Source organism: Falco cherrug, chromosome 5 (genome assembly GCF_023634085.1).
Source record: "Falco cherrug isolate bFalChe1 chromosome 5, bFalChe1.pri, whole genome shotgun sequence".
In the NCBI taxonomy this organism is placed as follows: domain Eukaryota; kingdom Metazoa; phylum Chordata; class Aves; order Falconiformes; family Falconidae; genus Falco; species Falco cherrug.
Genome location: NC_073701.1, coordinates 71523836 through 71538589, shown reverse-complemented (window position 1 = coordinate 71538589; position 14754 = coordinate 71523836). Strand labels below are relative to the sequence as shown.

The 14754-nt window shown below is 66.3% G+C and overlaps 3 protein-coding genes across 5 annotated transcripts; 1 reads left to right on the top strand and 2 right to left on the bottom strand.

Moving 5' to 3' along the window:
* Positions 1-383: 383 nt before the first annotated feature.
* LEP (leptin) lies at positions 384-5148 on the top strand. 3 transcript variants are annotated; one of them, XM_055712771.1, is made up of 4 exons: positions 384-1343; positions 2154-2179; positions 2909-3097; positions 3596-5148. In XM_055712771.1, the coding sequence occupies exons 1-4, from the start codon at positions 467-469 to the stop codon at positions 3950-3952; spliced, it is 1449 nt and encodes a 482-aa protein (XP_055568746.1). In that variant the 5' UTR covers positions 384-466; the 3' UTR covers positions 3953-5148. The 3 variants fall into 3 exon arrangements, with proteins under 3 accessions (XP_055568746.1, XP_055568747.1, XP_027667313.2); XM_055712772.1 differs by having other exon boundaries at positions 1294-1343; positions 2943-3097; positions 3596-5145; XM_027811512.2 differs by lacking the exon at positions 384-1343 and having other exon boundaries at positions 1350-2179; positions 3596-5145.
* Positions 5149-5736: 588 nt separating this feature from the next.
* Positions 5737-12397, bottom strand: RBM28 (RNA binding motif protein 28). Its single transcript, XM_055712526.1, has 19 exons — positions 12215-12397; positions 11277-11450; positions 11073-11170; positions 10827-10902; positions 10616-10708; positions 10376-10447; positions 10027-10225; positions 9679-9815; positions 9449-9530; positions 9195-9304; positions 9028-9101; positions 8707-8842; positions 8550-8614; positions 8291-8449; positions 7727-7861; positions 7116-7190; positions 6762-7027; positions 6478-6571; positions 5737-6233 (listed from the first exon to the last, which is right to left on the bottom strand). Exons 1-19 carry the CDS (start codon positions 12363-12365, stop codon positions 6105-6107), a joined length of 2325 nt encoding a protein of 774 aa, XP_055568501.1. The 5' UTR covers positions 12366-12397; the 3' UTR covers positions 5737-6104.
* A 271-nt stretch (positions 12398-12668) lies between these two features.
* Positions 12669-14735, bottom strand: LOC129736215 (mucin-19-like). The gene has a single exon (XM_055712259.1). The coding sequence runs from the start codon at positions 14637-14639 to the stop codon at positions 13476-13478; it is 1164 nt and encodes a 387-aa protein (XP_055568234.1). The 5' UTR covers positions 14640-14735; the 3' UTR covers positions 12669-13475.
* Positions 14736-14754: the final 19 nt, after the last annotated feature.

Here is a 14754-nt window from a genome sequence, read left to right as displayed (position 1 = left end):
GGTGGGTGCGCTGCCCTGGGTGCACGGTGCTCACCTGCTCTGCCAGTGCCATCTCCTCGAGGGACACTCTGAGCTCCCACTTCCCCAGTGGGACCACCAGGATGCGTGTGCCTAGTGTGGGTTCAACACCCTCCTCAGCCAGGTCACACATGTAGCCATGTGTGTGCATGTGTGTGCAGGGCTGCACGCACACCTGCCCAGCACACTGCCCAGGTGTGCATGCAGCTGTGCGTGTCTTTGCCTGCAGCCCGTGCCCGGGCACCCCTACAGTGGGGCAGGGAGGGGGGGTGCACCCCACAAAGCCCTGCACACCCAGCTGCGCCCAGCCCAGCTAGCAAGATGCTGGATCTGGGTGCTTAGTGCACCCCAGCCTGGATGGAAGGGGGTCCCCAGCCTCTTTTGCCCCAGCATGCATGCCCCAATCTAGGGCAGATTGGGTTGAAAAGGGGGTAAGTCCAGGTGGGATATGGAGTTGGGGGGGCACCCCCTGCTCCCTGGGGAGCGCCCAGCCTGGCAGGCACGTGTGCATGTGTGGGCGGCATGTGTGCATGTGTGCACGGCACTGGTGCATGTGGATGTGTCATGCTGCACACGGACGGGGCTGCTGCTCACCTGGGCACGTAGGCACGCAGGGGACTCCTGCCCGGCCATGGGGCAGGCTGTGGGGCACACTGTGCAGTGGGGCTGGACGGTAGACCGTGGGTCACACTGTGGGGCAGGGTCCCTTGGCACTGGGGTGTTGGTGTGTGGGTCCCCCAGGCTCTTGGGGTTCCCCTGGCTCTTGGGTGCTGGCCCCGGGGCCGTGCTCCCTGCAGCTGCAGCTTGTCCCCTCGGGACCCGCCGTGCCCCGGGTCACCCCCGTGCTCGGTGCCTCTGCGGACCCCCCTCCCCATGTGTGCGCTGGGATCCCCACTGCACGGTGCATCCCTGGGACCCCATCTGTGCTCCCCATGCCCCGGGACGCCCGTGCTCAGCGCATCTCCTGGCCCCCGGTGCTCCGTGTGTCCTTGGGATCCCCCCGTGCTCGGTGCATCCCCGGACCCCCGTTCTCCTTCTGCCCCCTCGCCCCCCGCCCCTGGCCGGTGCACCCCCGAGTCGCCGCGGGGGGCTGTGGCCGGGCAGCGGGCCGGACAGCGGGATGGACAGCGGGACAGCGGGACGGACAGCGGGATGGGCAGCGGGATGCACAGCGGGACAGCGGGACGGGCAGCGGGGCCACCGTCGGGCGGGGGCGGGGGCGGGCAGCGCCGTTGTGCAACGGCCCCGCTCCGCTCGCTATATAGGGGGGGCCGCGGGGCATGGAGCCATCGTCGCGACCAGACCGGACCCACCGGACGGCCCAGGTAAGCGGGACACCCCCCCGCCATGGGGCTCCCCCCGCCATGCGACCCACCTTCTCTTGGGACACCCTGTCCTGGGACCCCTCCTTCCTCAGTAACACTCCCACGATGGGACCCGCCTTTCTCGTGGGACCCCCCTGCCATGGAACCTCCCTTCTCCTGGGACCCCTCCTCCCCAAGGGAAATCCTGTCCTGGGGACCCCCCTGCCCCCATGACACCCTTACCATGGGACTCCCCCTTCTCCTGGGATATCCCCCCCAGGACACCCCTGCCCCGGGACACCCCGGCTCCGGGACACCCCCTCAGCTCCCCAGGCTGCTGCCACAGGGAACCAGGGCTGCCCCACCCCGAGGGACCTCCCAGCCCTGGGGCTGCAGGGTGGGGGGAACCCCAAGTGTCCCCCCGTCACCCCAGGGGATGTGCAGCGACACTGTTCTAGGCCTGGCCGACGGCTACAGACCCCCCCGAGGGGCTCTGGGTGCCCCCTTAGCCCGGGACAGGTGGGCAGGGTGCTGAGCCGGCTTCACCTGCTCGATGCCCGGCACAGCACCTCGGGGACAGGCTGTCCCTGTCCCCAGGGACCATTGCCAACTCCGCCCCCGCCCTGGCCAGCAGGGAAACTGCCAGCCGTGTCCCCCAGCACGGGGGGATGCCCGAGCTTCCCGCATTCCCCAGGGGGCTGCCGTCCGTCCCCCCATCCCCATCCCCCCCCCCAGCCCTGCGGGCCCCTCCTGCCCAAACCGGCAGGGTGGTGACACGGGGGTCCTGGCAGAGGTCCCTATATCCCCCTGTTACTGGCTCTCTCATTCCAGGCTCAGCAAGTGAGTGCGAGTCTCCGGTGAGTACTGGGGTGGGAGCCCACTCCCCCCTGCCCCCGTGTCCATCCCCCATCCCTGTGTCCCTGTCCTGTCTCCATCCCCAAGCACCGGGTGACAGGGACACGTGCCACCCCAGAGTCCATCCACTGCCTGTGCTCCTCACTTGGCCTCATCCTCCCCACTAAGAACAGGGGTCCCTGGGGAGTGGACACAGCACTGGGGGGCCAGCACCCACTCCTGGCCCTCCAAGCCCCACCCCGCCTCAGAGCAGCGTCCTTTGTCACCAAGACTCCGGTGACAGACCTGCACGGTCACAGTCATGGGTGGCTGAGGTGGCGCTTGCAAAAGGGCAGCTCTGGAAAGGTGGCGGGGCACAGCTGTGCTGGCACATGCTGAGGGGGACACGGTGGCACGGTGACGGGCACCTTGCTCCAATTGTCCCAGGGCCTGGCACACAGCGGGGATGTGGCTGTCCACGTGCCATAGGCACCACTTCCCCCGTGTCCCTGGGCATGTCATCACACACCTCCACCTGCTCCCACCTCCTGGGGGGTGCTGGCTGCAGGAGCACACATGGCTTGGGGACCCCCATCTTACCAGGGTGTCCCCTCCCTATGACAACCCACCACAGGAGGACGTTCTCTTTGTCCCCTGGGATGAGGGATGCGGATGGCATGTGTCCCCAGTGAGGGGTCAGAGCACCCCACATGTCCCCTGTTGAACAGGGGGGACACATTTTTGTGGTGCAGGAGCACCTGACCCCCTTCATGCCACCCGGTGCAGAGCCTGGCAGGATGCGGTGGCCTGGCATGTCCCTCTGGGGTGTCCTGTGGCTGTGGCTGCCGCTGGCCAGTGGCCATCCCGTCCGGCTGGAGAAGGTCCGGGCGGACACCAGGAACCTCACCCGCACCCTCAGCGCCCGCATCCAGCAGCTGCAGGCGAGGCCTGGCCCGAAGGGGGGGCGGGGGGCTCGGGGGAGGGGCACCCCCTCATGAGACCCTCCCATGTCTGGAGTCACCCAGGGAAGGGGGCTGGGGTGTGAGGTGGGGGGTCCTGTGCTCCAGGGTGGTCCCCGGGCGAGGGGGGAACACCATGGGGAGGGTCCCTAGGGAGGGATGCCCACAGCTGGGAGGGTGTCTGTGCCCCAAGGGATGCCCAGGGATGGGGGTGCTCTGGGGCCCAAGGGTCAGGGACCCACAAGGACCCATGGCTGGGTGGGGGGCTCTGTGCCCCAGATTGATGGGGGGTCCCCAGGGAGGTTCACTCATGGCTAGGTAGGATGGTGGGGTTCTGTGCCCCCGCTGGGGGGTCCCCAGTGACCCCATGGCTGGGTGGGATGGGGGGGGCTCTGTGCCCCAGCTGGGGCTCCCCAGGAAGGGTTGCCCACAGCAGGCAGACCCCCGCCCGAGCTCTAACTCCCCCTGCTGCCCCCCCAGCTCTTTCCCCTGAGCCTGAAGATCAGCGGGCTGGAGGCCATCCCCGGGGAGGGGGCTCCCGAGGGGCTGGGGGCCATGGACCACCGCCTCCAGCTCTTCCAGCGCCTGCTGGGTGGCCTGGCAGCAGGCGGCCTGCCGCTGGCCCAGATCGCCAACGACATGGAGAACCTCCGCAGCCTCCTGGCCGCCCTGGCTGCCCACCTGGGCTGCCCCCTGCCCCGCGCCCCCCCGGCACCCCCAGGTCTGCCCGACCTGTTGGCCGAGGCACCCCACACCGCTGCCGGGCTGGCCCTGGCACGGCTCCGCATCTGCCTGGACAGCATCGCCGCCCGCCTCGACAGCCTCCCCGCCTGCTAGGGACACCATGGGGACCTCCCGCCCGGGCAGAGGCACGCTGGGCTGAGCCCTCAGCCCAGGGCCACAGCTGTCCCCATGCACGGGCACGGCCAGTCTGGCACAACCAGCACCAGAGAGAACTCCAGTCGCATGACTTCCTCCTTTTCTATGATATTAATACTATTAATAATTTTATTATTGTTATTAATTTTGTTGCTATTATTGCCATTATTATTATTGCTATTATTATTAATTATTCAGTATTTGTATTTATTTCTCCCACATTTATTTAAAATAAAGCAAGTTTTCCAGCAGTGCCGTCCCATGTCTCTATTGACTCCACTTGGCACCGGGCCCGGGCTGTGTGCCAGGCTGGGTGCTGGTGTCACCACCACTGGGGTCCCCAGGGAGCCAGGGTTCAGGGTGTTGGGGGGGGGGGGGTCAAAACATGTCCCCCGGGATGTGGCAGGGCAGGGAGGGATGAATCGAAGCCCCAAGACAACCCACCAGGCGAGCACAGCCACCCCGACCCCCCAGGACCTGGTGGCTTCACCACAGCTTCAGCCACAGAGCACAGGGGATGGGGTGTCTCCCCCAGATGCCACAGGCTGGACCAGGGACCCCCAAAGGAGGGCAGGGGGTGTCCCCTAGCCCAGTAGCTGGGGACAAAGGACCCCGGGGACATGGGAGCGTGTGAGGACACGGTGCCAGCTGACTCAGGCCCTGGCGGCTCGGCAGTGGTTTATGAGCTGGTCGGTGGCTTCCCGGCTTGGCCTCCCCGGCCTGGTGTGACCTTGACGCCTCCGGGGACCCGGGGGGGACACCCGGGGACACATGGCGGGGAGGTAGACTCAGAGCCCCCGGCTCCCTGGGCCTGGCAGAGCAGCCATGGGGTGTGGGGTGCCAATGGTTGGATGCTCCCGGCCCCCAGCCCTGGGAAAGTGGGGCCGGGGCCAGGGAGGGGACAAGGATGGCACAAGGAGGGGGACAGCACAGAGCTGTCTCACTGTCCCCCGTGCAGGGCTACACCTGGCCCTGCCCCAAATCCCTGGTCTGCTACCCGTCATCCCTTGTCCCTGTCCTTCGTGCCTGGTCCCCATCCTTGGTCTCTGGATTTTCCCCCTCATCCCTATCCCTGGTCCCAGTCCCTTGTCTCCTTGTCCCCATACCTTGTTCCTGGTGCTGTGCCCCCCAGCCCAGACCCCTCTCACCCTCCCCAACAGGACCAGAGGAAGATTTTTCTGGTCCAGAGACCCCAGCACTGTCCCCTCCCAGCCCCATGGCAGGGACCCCCCAGCTCTGCGGGCTGCCCAGCGTGGGGGTGGCTGTGGGGCAGCGGCAGGCCCCGGTGGCCCAGACGCACGTCGCTCACGCTGCGGGAGAGGCTGGAGGCCACTGGCCAGGTGAGGCCGGCTTGGCCTCGAGCCCCAGCACAGCTGCGGCGGCCGCTGACTCAGCCAGGACCCCACCTGCCCCCCCCCCCAGCCGAGCCATGTGCTGAGCCGCACGGGCACCCGCTGGGGGGCTGACCCACGGACCCCCCCAACCCCACTGGGCCAGTCTTAAATAATGGGGCTCCACTTCCCCTCACCCCACAGGCACCCCAATTACTGCTCCCCCCCCACCAAGGACCAGAGCACCCTGTCTGGGAGCACCCCCAGACCCTCCCTCCTGCCCCCGCAGGCCATGGGGCTGCAGCCCCACCATACTCTGGGCGATCAGGTCGAGGGGGCTGTGACCACCCCAGCCTGGCCCAGGGCTGGGGGGCTTGGGGGGACCCCCAGGAGCTGTAGGTGAGAAGAGGATTCTTCCTCCAAAAAGCTCTTTATTAAAATATATTTATAGATTTTTACAACACCCTGTCGCTGACAAGGTAGGGGGTGCTGGGAGGGGAACAACGGCCCCTCCCTCCAGCCCTGCCCCAGAGGGTCCCAAACCACATGAACCCCCCTGGGAGAGGAGGGGGAGGGATGGGGGCACCCCCAAAAACCCAGGGGGATGACAATGGGGGCACCTCCAAAACCCAGGGAGGGGACAAGGGCTTGGTCCTTTCACCCCAGCAGGTCTCCCAATGGGACAGCACCCTGACCCCACGATGGGATGTGACACCAATGACACACACACCCACCCAACCACAGAGCAGCACCCATGTCAGGTCAGGGTGCCAGGGGTCTCAGCTCTCAAACCACTTGCTCCTCTTGGGTGTGGGGGCATCACTGCCCAGGATCTTCCTCTTGTATCGCTCCACCAGCTCGCTGAACCGGGCCTCGGAGCCCCCACCCTCCCGCCGCCGCTGCTTTGCCTGCAGGCAGAGGCCAGAGGGGAGGATGGGGGTCCCTGGACACCCCCACCCCACAGTGCCGAGCTGGGCAAAGCCAAAGTCCCTGAGCACTGCTGGGTGGTATGCAAGAGAAACAGGGGGGCCTAGGGGGTGCAGTAATGTGGGAGAAGCGACCCCACCACTCCCTGTTGCACCCCCTGATTAGAAGGATCTGACCCCAGACTAGCTGGGGGGGGGGCGGGGCACGCAAACCCCCCATCCCTACCTGGGTAGGGGCCTCCTTGCGCTTCTTCTGCCGCTGGACTTTGGCCTTGGGCTGCTTTGTGGGGAGGGGTTTCACCTTCCCCTTGTCACGCTTCCTGCGTGGGGCAGAGCAGAAGGGTGCCCGTGGGCACTAGGTACACCCATGGGTGCCACGCAGTACCCAAGGAGCTGCCCACCAGCACCCAAAGCCATGGCCCCCCAGGGAGGGAAGGGAGAAGCCAAGAGACACCAAGAGGAGCACCAAGGCTGGGGGACAAGGGGGTGTCCCCCCTGCTCTGCCCGTACCTGATTTTGGGCCCGCGGTGTGAGGGCAGCGCCAGCACCTTCTTCCTTGTGGTGCCGTCTGGCAGCTCCACCCGCTCCACCTGCGCCTCTGTGCGGAAGCCGGACCAGGGTACAGCCTCCTGTCCCCCCACCAGGGATCCGCAGGAACCCTTGGCTCCTTTGGAGAGGGATTTTTTCCTTCCCTGTTGCTTTTTAGGGGGTCCCGCTGGCTCAGCTACCCCGGCAGCAGCCTGTTCCTTCTCCACTGGCTTTGCTTTCAGCTTGAGCTGTGGGGGAACAGCAGGTCAGTGCCAGGAGCAGCCCCGGGGAGCAGAGACCCTCCAAGTGGGTGGCAAGGTGGGGGGACACACCTACCAGGCTGCGCTGGGCTCGCTGCTCCTTCAGCTTCAGCTTCCGACGATCCTCCAGCGAGAACTCCACAATGGGCCGCTGTGGGTGGAGCAAGGGGTGGGGGCAGGCTACGGTGATGGCAGGAGGCAGCCCCCCCAATAAGACCAGGAGCACCCACAAGACCCCGGAATTGCCCTGCTTGTGGCCCCAGGGGGCAAGTGCGGTGATGGGAAGAGCCCCACAGGGTGGGAGGGAAGTGGGGGAGACCCCATGGGGCTATAGGGTGATGGATGGGGGGGGGGGAGAAACCTGCGAGGGGATGGGGGCAGACCCCATGGGGCCCTGTAGGGCAGAGGGAGGGGATGGGGACACCCCGGTGCTGGGGAGGGGGGCATTACGAGGGGTAAGGGTGCAGGGGGTGGTGAAAGGAAATAGGCTTTGCGGGGGGGCCATAAGGTGTAGGGTTTTGAGGGGGGCTGTGGGGATCCCACACAACAGGGTCATGAGTGAATCCCACACGAGGTCATGGGAGACAAGGGGGACTTGGAAAGAGGAGGACATGGTAGACCTCCTCCACCATCCCAGGGGTGGCCAGCCCCCACAAACCTCCCCCCTGCCCCAAGGGATGCACCCACCTTTTGGGGCCCGAAGAGGCGGGGGTTGTTGTTGATGCTCCGCAGGGCGGCCAGTGCCTGCTCGTGCTCCCCAAATTCCACGAAGGCGTAGCCCAGGGACTGCCCCTTGCCCCGCAGTTCCCGCATCACCCGGCACTGAGGGGGGGCACAGCATCGCCTTGCCAACCCACACCAAGGACCTCCAGCCACCACCAGGACCTGCAGGTCCACTGCACCCTGGGACACCTACCTCCTCTGCACCCCCAAACCCTCCCTGGAGGGAACATGACCAGGGGCACCCACTTGCTCTGCACCCTCAGCCACCCCCAAACAGGACACAGAATACAGGGGGACACAGCGGGGGGGGGGAAACAACACTGCCTCTGCACCTTTAGTCACCCCCAAACCCTCCCCGAAGAGGACATGGGGGGACATCCACTTGCTCTGCACCCCCAGCTACCCCAAAACCCACCCCAGAGGGAACAAGGGGTGCACCCCCACCTTCTCTGCACCCCCAAACCCATGCCAGAGGGGACACAGAGCACAAGGGGACACCGGAGCAGGGCAGGGCCGGGGGACACGCACCTCCTTGATGTGCACAGCCTTGCCCCTGCCAACCACCTGCAGCAGCAGGCGCCGGAGTCGGGTGCTGTCCACAGCCTTGGGCAGGTTGTGGACACAGAGCCGCGTGCGGGACACGAAGATGTTCTGGTCCCGCAGTTTCTGGTACTTGAGCTCCTCGAACTGGGAGAAACAAGGCTGTGAGTGAGGCCTGTACCCCCCTGGAACACCTGAGACGCTGTCCCCAAGCTGTCACAACCCCTGGGGTCTGCTCAAGGCTCACCCGTGCTCGCTTGGCCATGTCAGCATCACTCACACCCTCTGCAGCCTTTGTCCCAGCCCGGATCACTGCAGGGGGTGCAAGATGGGGGGTGTTGGCAAGGGGGTGGGCAGTGAGAAAGGCAGGCAGTGCCCAGGACACCCCCAGGGCCAGTACTCACAGCCTTCGCGGGCCAGGTAGAGGTTTCGGGTGCCCGTTGGCTTCTTCACCTTTTGCCCACGGAGTTTCTGGGCTTCCTCACGGCTCACAGCCAGGTCAATGCGGAGCAGCCGCCCATCCAGCCGCAGTCCCCCGCCCTGCAAAGGGGCACAGCTGGGGGTGTGGGGGGCAGCTAGGACCTCACACCACCCAGGCAGGGATCCCAGGGGCTGGAATCACCCCAGAGAGAGAGGGATAATGCCATAGGCATCCCCCAAACCTGCAGTGGAAGGGCTGCTACCATCCCCAAGCCCCCAGGGAGGTCCCTTGCTGCCCCGCTCACCTCACTCTCCTCCTGAGCAGCCTGCAGACATTTCTGGGCAGCTTCTTGTGTCAGGAACTGGGCAAAGGCACAGCCTGGGGATGGAGAAGGGCTCAACAAGGGGACAAGGACAGGAGGGGTGCCTGTGTCCCCCCGTGCAGAATGCCCCCCCTCCTGCTGCCTGTTACCTTTGGAGTGCTCTGTGTCAGGGTGCAGTACGATACGGACGTATTTGAGGTCCCCAAACTGCTGCAGCATCTCCCCCAGCGCCTCCTCCTCCGTATCGAAGGAGAGATTCCTGCCATTGCAGAGGACTGTCAGGGGCTGCCATGGCATGCAGCCCCCTTCCCCAGCATGCCCCCAGCCCAGATCCGTCAGCACAGTGCGGGGCGCCCCACTCTGCACCCCAAGAGCCCATGCCAGCCCTCATCCCAGTGCTCACCTGATGAAGACAGTCTTGCCCTCGCTCACGTCCGATGAGAGTTGCCGTGCCCTACCCTGCTGCTTCTTGGGCACAGCTCTCCCTGGAACTACAGAAGATCCAGTGGTTGGTGCCCTGTGGCTGCACTGCAGCAGCTCCCTGACCCCAGGAAAGCCCCCCAGCTGCTAACCCAATCGCCCCGCCTGCAGCAGCCCACCCTGCCAGATTCATCCACCCAGAGTGGCACAGACCTTCCTCCTCTTCTTCATCCTCCTCCTCATCTGAGTCTTCCTCCTGCTTGCTATCATCCTCGCTGCCTGCTTCATCATCATCATCATCATCCTCCTCCTCATCGCTGCTGTCCTTGGCTGCTGTCCCCTTCCCAGGCCTGTTACAGCCAGGGCAGAGCTGGCCTAGCCCCGCAATAGCCCTGAGCAGGGCTGGGGGGACAGGTCTCTGTCCAGGGGTCCCTCAGGGGGACAAGCCCAGGGCTCCATCCCAGAGCCCTGCAGCAGGGGGTCTGCACCCCACAGCAAGGTTGAGACCCCCAGGATCACCCCCATCCCCTCCCCGCTAGGAGAATCTTTTCCCTCACTCACCACCCTCGTGCCTGGGACAAGGAAGGCTTGATCTTAATCTTTCCAGCCATTTTTTTATCTTTCTTCTCTTCTTCTTCCTCCTCCTCCTCCTCTTCTTCCCCTTCCTCCTGTTCTTCCTCCTCTTCTTGTTCTTCCTCCTTCTTCCCAGCATCACCCACACTCTGCTCTTTGCCCTCCCTAGGTTCCTCCTCCTTGCTCTCTGTGGTGTGTGATAAAAAGGGATGAGAAGGGACAGTCACCCCCAGTGACCCACTCTAAGACCAGCAGTGGGGGCAACAGTTCCCCAGGCCGCCAGGTGGGGGGCACCCAGCCAGGCCCAGAGCCACACTAGGGGAGCCAGGACCCTCACCATCGGGCTGACTGCCCTGCATCGCCTGGTACTTGTCCTTGGCCACGGCCCAGTCTACCGCCACCGGCCGCCCTAGGGAAGCAAAGGGATGCGGGGGCACGCTGTCAGTGTTGCCCCTGGCAAACCAAGGCTGCCCAGGGAGTCTCCTGAAGCCCCCCAGGGAGGGGGAAAGAAGGAAGCAGGTCTCACCCCAGAGAGCCCCACTGCAGCAGGGGAAAAGGGGTAGAAACACAGCCAGACCTTTGATCTCCTTCATGTTCATCCCCCGGAGTGCCTTGGCTGCTTCCAGCATGTTCCCAAACTGCACAAAGGCGAATCCCCGCATCTTTCCATCTGCAAGAGCCAGGAGAGCTGCTCTGTGCCTGCCGACAGCTGCCCCTCCATGGCCAGGGCCAGCCTGTAAACACAGGGGGGGGCACCACCCCAAAAATGGTCCCCGGCAGGGGTTCACCTGGCTTCCTGGGGATGTTCACCTCCAGTACTGTGCCAAAGGGTGAGAAGAGAGACTTCAGGTTGTCCTCAGAGCACTGCAGAGGGACCAGCCAGGTGAGGGAAGGGGCTGGGGGGGGGCCAGGAGCTAGCAGCACCTGCCAGGATGCTCCGTGGGGGCAGTCAGGGATGTGGCAATCCCTCCCTGCATCCCCTGGGGTCATGCCAGCCCCAGCTGGGGGCAGGATGTGGGGCTGGACCCCTGTACCTTGAAGCTGAGGTTGCGGATGATCAGCCGGGCTTTCCTGGAGGCAGCCCTGGGCTTCTTCAGTCTTTGGGGGACTGTGGCAGCGGCTTTGGGGGCCTCTGCAGCGTAAAGAGTGGGGACTCACGGACAGCACAGCCCAGGGATGGACCCAGGGCAGCTGCCAGTCCTTGAGAGTGCTGGCAGGGAAAAGGACCCCCAGCTCACCCACTGCTGCTTCCTCCTTCTGCTGTAGCTTCTTCCTCCCCTCCCTGAGCCTCTGCCGGGCCAGCGTCACGCTGAGCCGACGTGCACCAAGGACAGTGGCCTCCTGCAGAGCTCGCTGGGCATCCTCAGCCAAGGAGTAGGTGACGTAGCCAAAGCCACGACAGGTCTTGGTGCCTGGGGGCAGCAGGGAAAGCAGTGAGGCCCTGCAGCCCCCCCCCCTCCCCCGTGCCTCCTCCCCAGCTGTCACGGTCAGGCCATTCCCATCCCTGGGGCCACACTCAGTCTCCAGCTGACCCCTGCAGGGCTCCTCCTGACTCCCCTGACAACCTGCGCCCTCCAACTCAGCCCCTCAAAATGCCCACCAGTCCCCCCTGCATCTTCTCCCAAACCTCACAGGCTCCCCCAACCTGCCTCTGCCCCCCGATCTCCTGTCCCAATCCCCAATACTCCAAATAATTAGTTCTCCTGACTACTCCCCTCATCCTGCACTCCAGCCCTGACCTCCACCTCCCAACATCCCCCCTTCCAGCCCTCTGCTCCATCCTGATCCCCCCAAATTCCTGCTCCCAAATGGGTCTGCTTCCAGTACACACATCTCTGCCCCCCCATAATTCCCATCCACCATGTGCCAGTCCGTCCCTCCCCAAAATCCTCCCAGCCCATGGCTTCGGGTGCCCCCATCCCCATCCCTGCCCCAGGCCTCCTCCATGATTCACAGACACACAGCCCCACACCCCCACACCCACCTCCCGAGCCCCAGGCTACACCAGACATCCCAGACCACAGACCCAGGCCCCTCTAGACCCCGGGCCCCGCCCAGGCTCCCCCAGGCCCCGGCCCCAGGTCTCAGCCCCACCAGACGCCGGTGCCTAGGCCCTCCCCCCGCCCCAGGCCTCGTCTTCCGGCTACCCCAAGCCCCGTCTAGCGACCCCCCCGACCCTTCTCGGTGACCACGAAGCAGCGGCGGAGAGGCCCGAGGCGGCCGAAGAGACCCTCGAGGTCGGCAGCGGTGGCGGTGGCGGGCAGCCCCCGCACCAGCACGGTGCGGCCCGGCGCGGTGCCCGGCGCGGAGCCCCCGGCCGCCGCCATCGTGGGCACGCGCCGCGCGGTGGCTGCCGGGAGGCCGGCGGGGGCGGGGCCTGGCGGGGCGAGTGCCCCCTGGCGGCGCGGCGGGGAACCGCGGGGTCGGGTGGAACGGTTGGGGGGTGCCAGCTCAGGAGACGTGGCGCCGGGGGGTCCCAGCCCAGAGAGCCGCGGTGGGGTACAGGGGGCCATCCCCGTGGCCGTGGGACAGGGAGCGGGGGTGTGTGTGTGTCTCCTCGCTGTGGGTTGCCCCAGGTGGGGAGGGATCGCGGGGGTCCCGCGGGGTCACACTCACATCCTTCACACGTGGCACTTTATTGGGTACACGGGCGGGCCGGGGGGGGGCCGGCCCCACATGTCCCCCCAGCGCTGGGGAGCCTTGGCAGACAGGGGTCCCCTGGGCACAAGGGGGGGCTGGGGGGGGTCTCTGGCAAGTGGCATGTTGGGGGGCCAGTGATGTGGTGTGGGGCTGGGGGGGGTCCCCAGGCCATGGAGGGGGGATGGGGGATCTGTGGGGCACTTTGGGGGTCTGGCATGGGACTGGGGGGGCTTCAGGGCATGGCAGGGGGGAGACCGGGGACTGGGGGGGCTCAGCGACCTGGGAGGGGAGGGGGTCCCCAGATTTTCACCTGTATTTGAGGGTCTCGGGGACTTGCAGGGCAGATGGGGGGGGCGCCAGGTTGCCACCTGTATTTGAGGGTTTCAAGGACATGGGAGGTCCCCAAGTTGTTAGCTGTATGTAGGGGGTCCCAGGGACCAGGGGGGTCTGAGGGACTCTGGGGTGTCCCCAGGTTGTCACCCGTACTTGGGAGTTTCAGGGAGCTGGGGGTCTCAGGGAGCTGGGGGGGTGTCCCCCCAAGTTCTCACCCGTACTTGGGGGTCACAGGGACTCGGGGGGCAGCTGGGGGTCTCTGGGGACTGCAGGCATCTGAGGGTCCTCGGTGTCTCCTGGGCATCACTGACTCGGGGGGGTCCCCTGGTCAGGTGGGGGCGGAGGGTCCCGGAGGCAGCGTGCTGGGTGGGCCAAGCTGGGCTCTGCGCTGCTCTCCCCGGGGCACTGCTGGCCTCGCTGGGGCTCCATGGCAGCCGTAGGGACGCTGGGGGACACCCCGTGTCCTACAAGTCTATGGTGTCACTGCCCAGGCTGTGGCGGTTGGAGCTGGAGTCACCGGGGCGCTCAGGGACGCCCCCGGCTGCAGGGACCCCCCCGCCAGGGTGTCCCCCCTGGGGCCGGGGGGCTGGGGGGGGGCAGGGGCTGCCCCCTGCCCAGCTCTGGGAGGGCCGCAGCACAGGGGCTGCCCGGGGGGGACCCCGCCGAGTAGGGCTGGGGTCTGGCACCGCCGCCAGCCCCCCCTGGGACAGTCCCTGGGCCGAGGGGCTGCCACCACCTCGCCGCCCCCGTGCCCCCGGGGACATCACAGACCACCCCCCCAAGGAGGCTGCACGCTGCAGGGGCCGGGGGCGGCCTGCGGGGGTGAGCCCCGGTGTGCTGGTGGTGCTGGGCTCCCGTGTGCCGGCGGTGCCGAGACCCGATGTGCTGGTTGTACTGAGATCTGGTGTAGCCGTTGTGCCAAGACCCGCTGTGCCGGCTGCACTGGGCCCCAGCACGGTGGTAGTGCTAAGCGCGGGTGTGCTGTCTGTGCCGAGGCTTGGTGTGCTGGTGGTGCTGAGCTCCAGGGTGCTGGTGGTGCTGAGCCCAGGTGTGCCAGTTGTGGTACACCCTGCTGTGCTGGTTGTATTAGGACTCAGTGTCGTGGTTGTGCCGAACCCTGATGCATTGGTTGCACTAATCCCTGCCATGCTAGCGGTGCCCATCCCTGGCGTGCCAGCTGTGCAGAGCCCCGTTATGCTGGTTGTGGTGAGCCCTTCTGTGCTGGTTGTGCCAAGACTTGGTGTCGCAGTTGTGCTGGTGGTGCCGATCCCTGGCAAGCCTGTTGTGCCGATCCCAGCCGTGCTGGTGGCACTGCTCCCTGCCGTGCCATCGGTGCCGATTCCCACTGTGCCAATGACGCTGATCCCTGCCACGGTGCCGTGACGGAAGATTCCGGGCCGGGCTCCCAGCGCCTCATCAATGCTGCGGCGCAGGTCAATGGGCGAGGGGGGCCGGTAGCCGGCTGTGGGGTCCCCGTCGGCCTCAGGGGGCTCAGGGTGGTCCCCACAGAGCGGCAGCGCCTCGGTGTCCCCCCGCGGCCTCAGGGCACAGCCGTTGGGGGGCTCAGCAGGGGACTGCCGGGGAGGAGGGGCCACCACCAGTGCCAGCACAGCCAGGGGCAGCCCCATGGTGGCCTCGGCCAGGCGACAGCCCAGCTGCAGCCCCCACCATGCCCAGGGCCCGGGAGGGGGTGGCCCCCCCCAGCCCAGCACCTGCAGCGCCCCAAAAACCTGCAGCCCCGCA

Coding starts and splice junctions, on each gene's coding strand:
- LOC129736215 (XM_055712259.1), bottom strand. CDS start 14,639: ATGGGGCTGCCCCTGGCTGTGCTGGCACTGGTGGTGGCCCCTCCTCCC.
- RBM28 (XM_055712526.1), bottom strand. CDS start 12,365: ATGGCGGCGGCCGGGGGCTCCGCGCCGGGCACCGCGCCGGGCCGCACC. Junction 9,102..9,194: donor TGACACAGAGCACTCCAAAG/GTAACAGGCAGC, acceptor CTCCATCCCCAG/GCTGTGCCTTTGCCCAGTTC. Junction 7,862..8,290: donor AGGCTGTGCACATCAAGGAG/GTGCGTGTCCCC, acceptor GCCCCCCCTCAG/TGCCGGGTGATGCGGGAACT.
- LEP (XM_055712771.1), top strand. CDS start 467: ATGGAGTTGGGGGGGCACCCCCTGCTCCCTGGGGAGCGCCCAGCCTGG. Junction 1,344..2,153: donor GGACCCACCGGACGGCCCAG/GTAAGCGGGACA, acceptor CTCTCATTCCAG/GCTCAGCAAGTGAGTGCGAG. Junction 2,180..2,908: donor CAAGTGAGTGCGAGTCTCCG/GTGAGTACTGGG, acceptor TTTGTGGTGCAG/GAGCACCTGACCCCCTTCAT.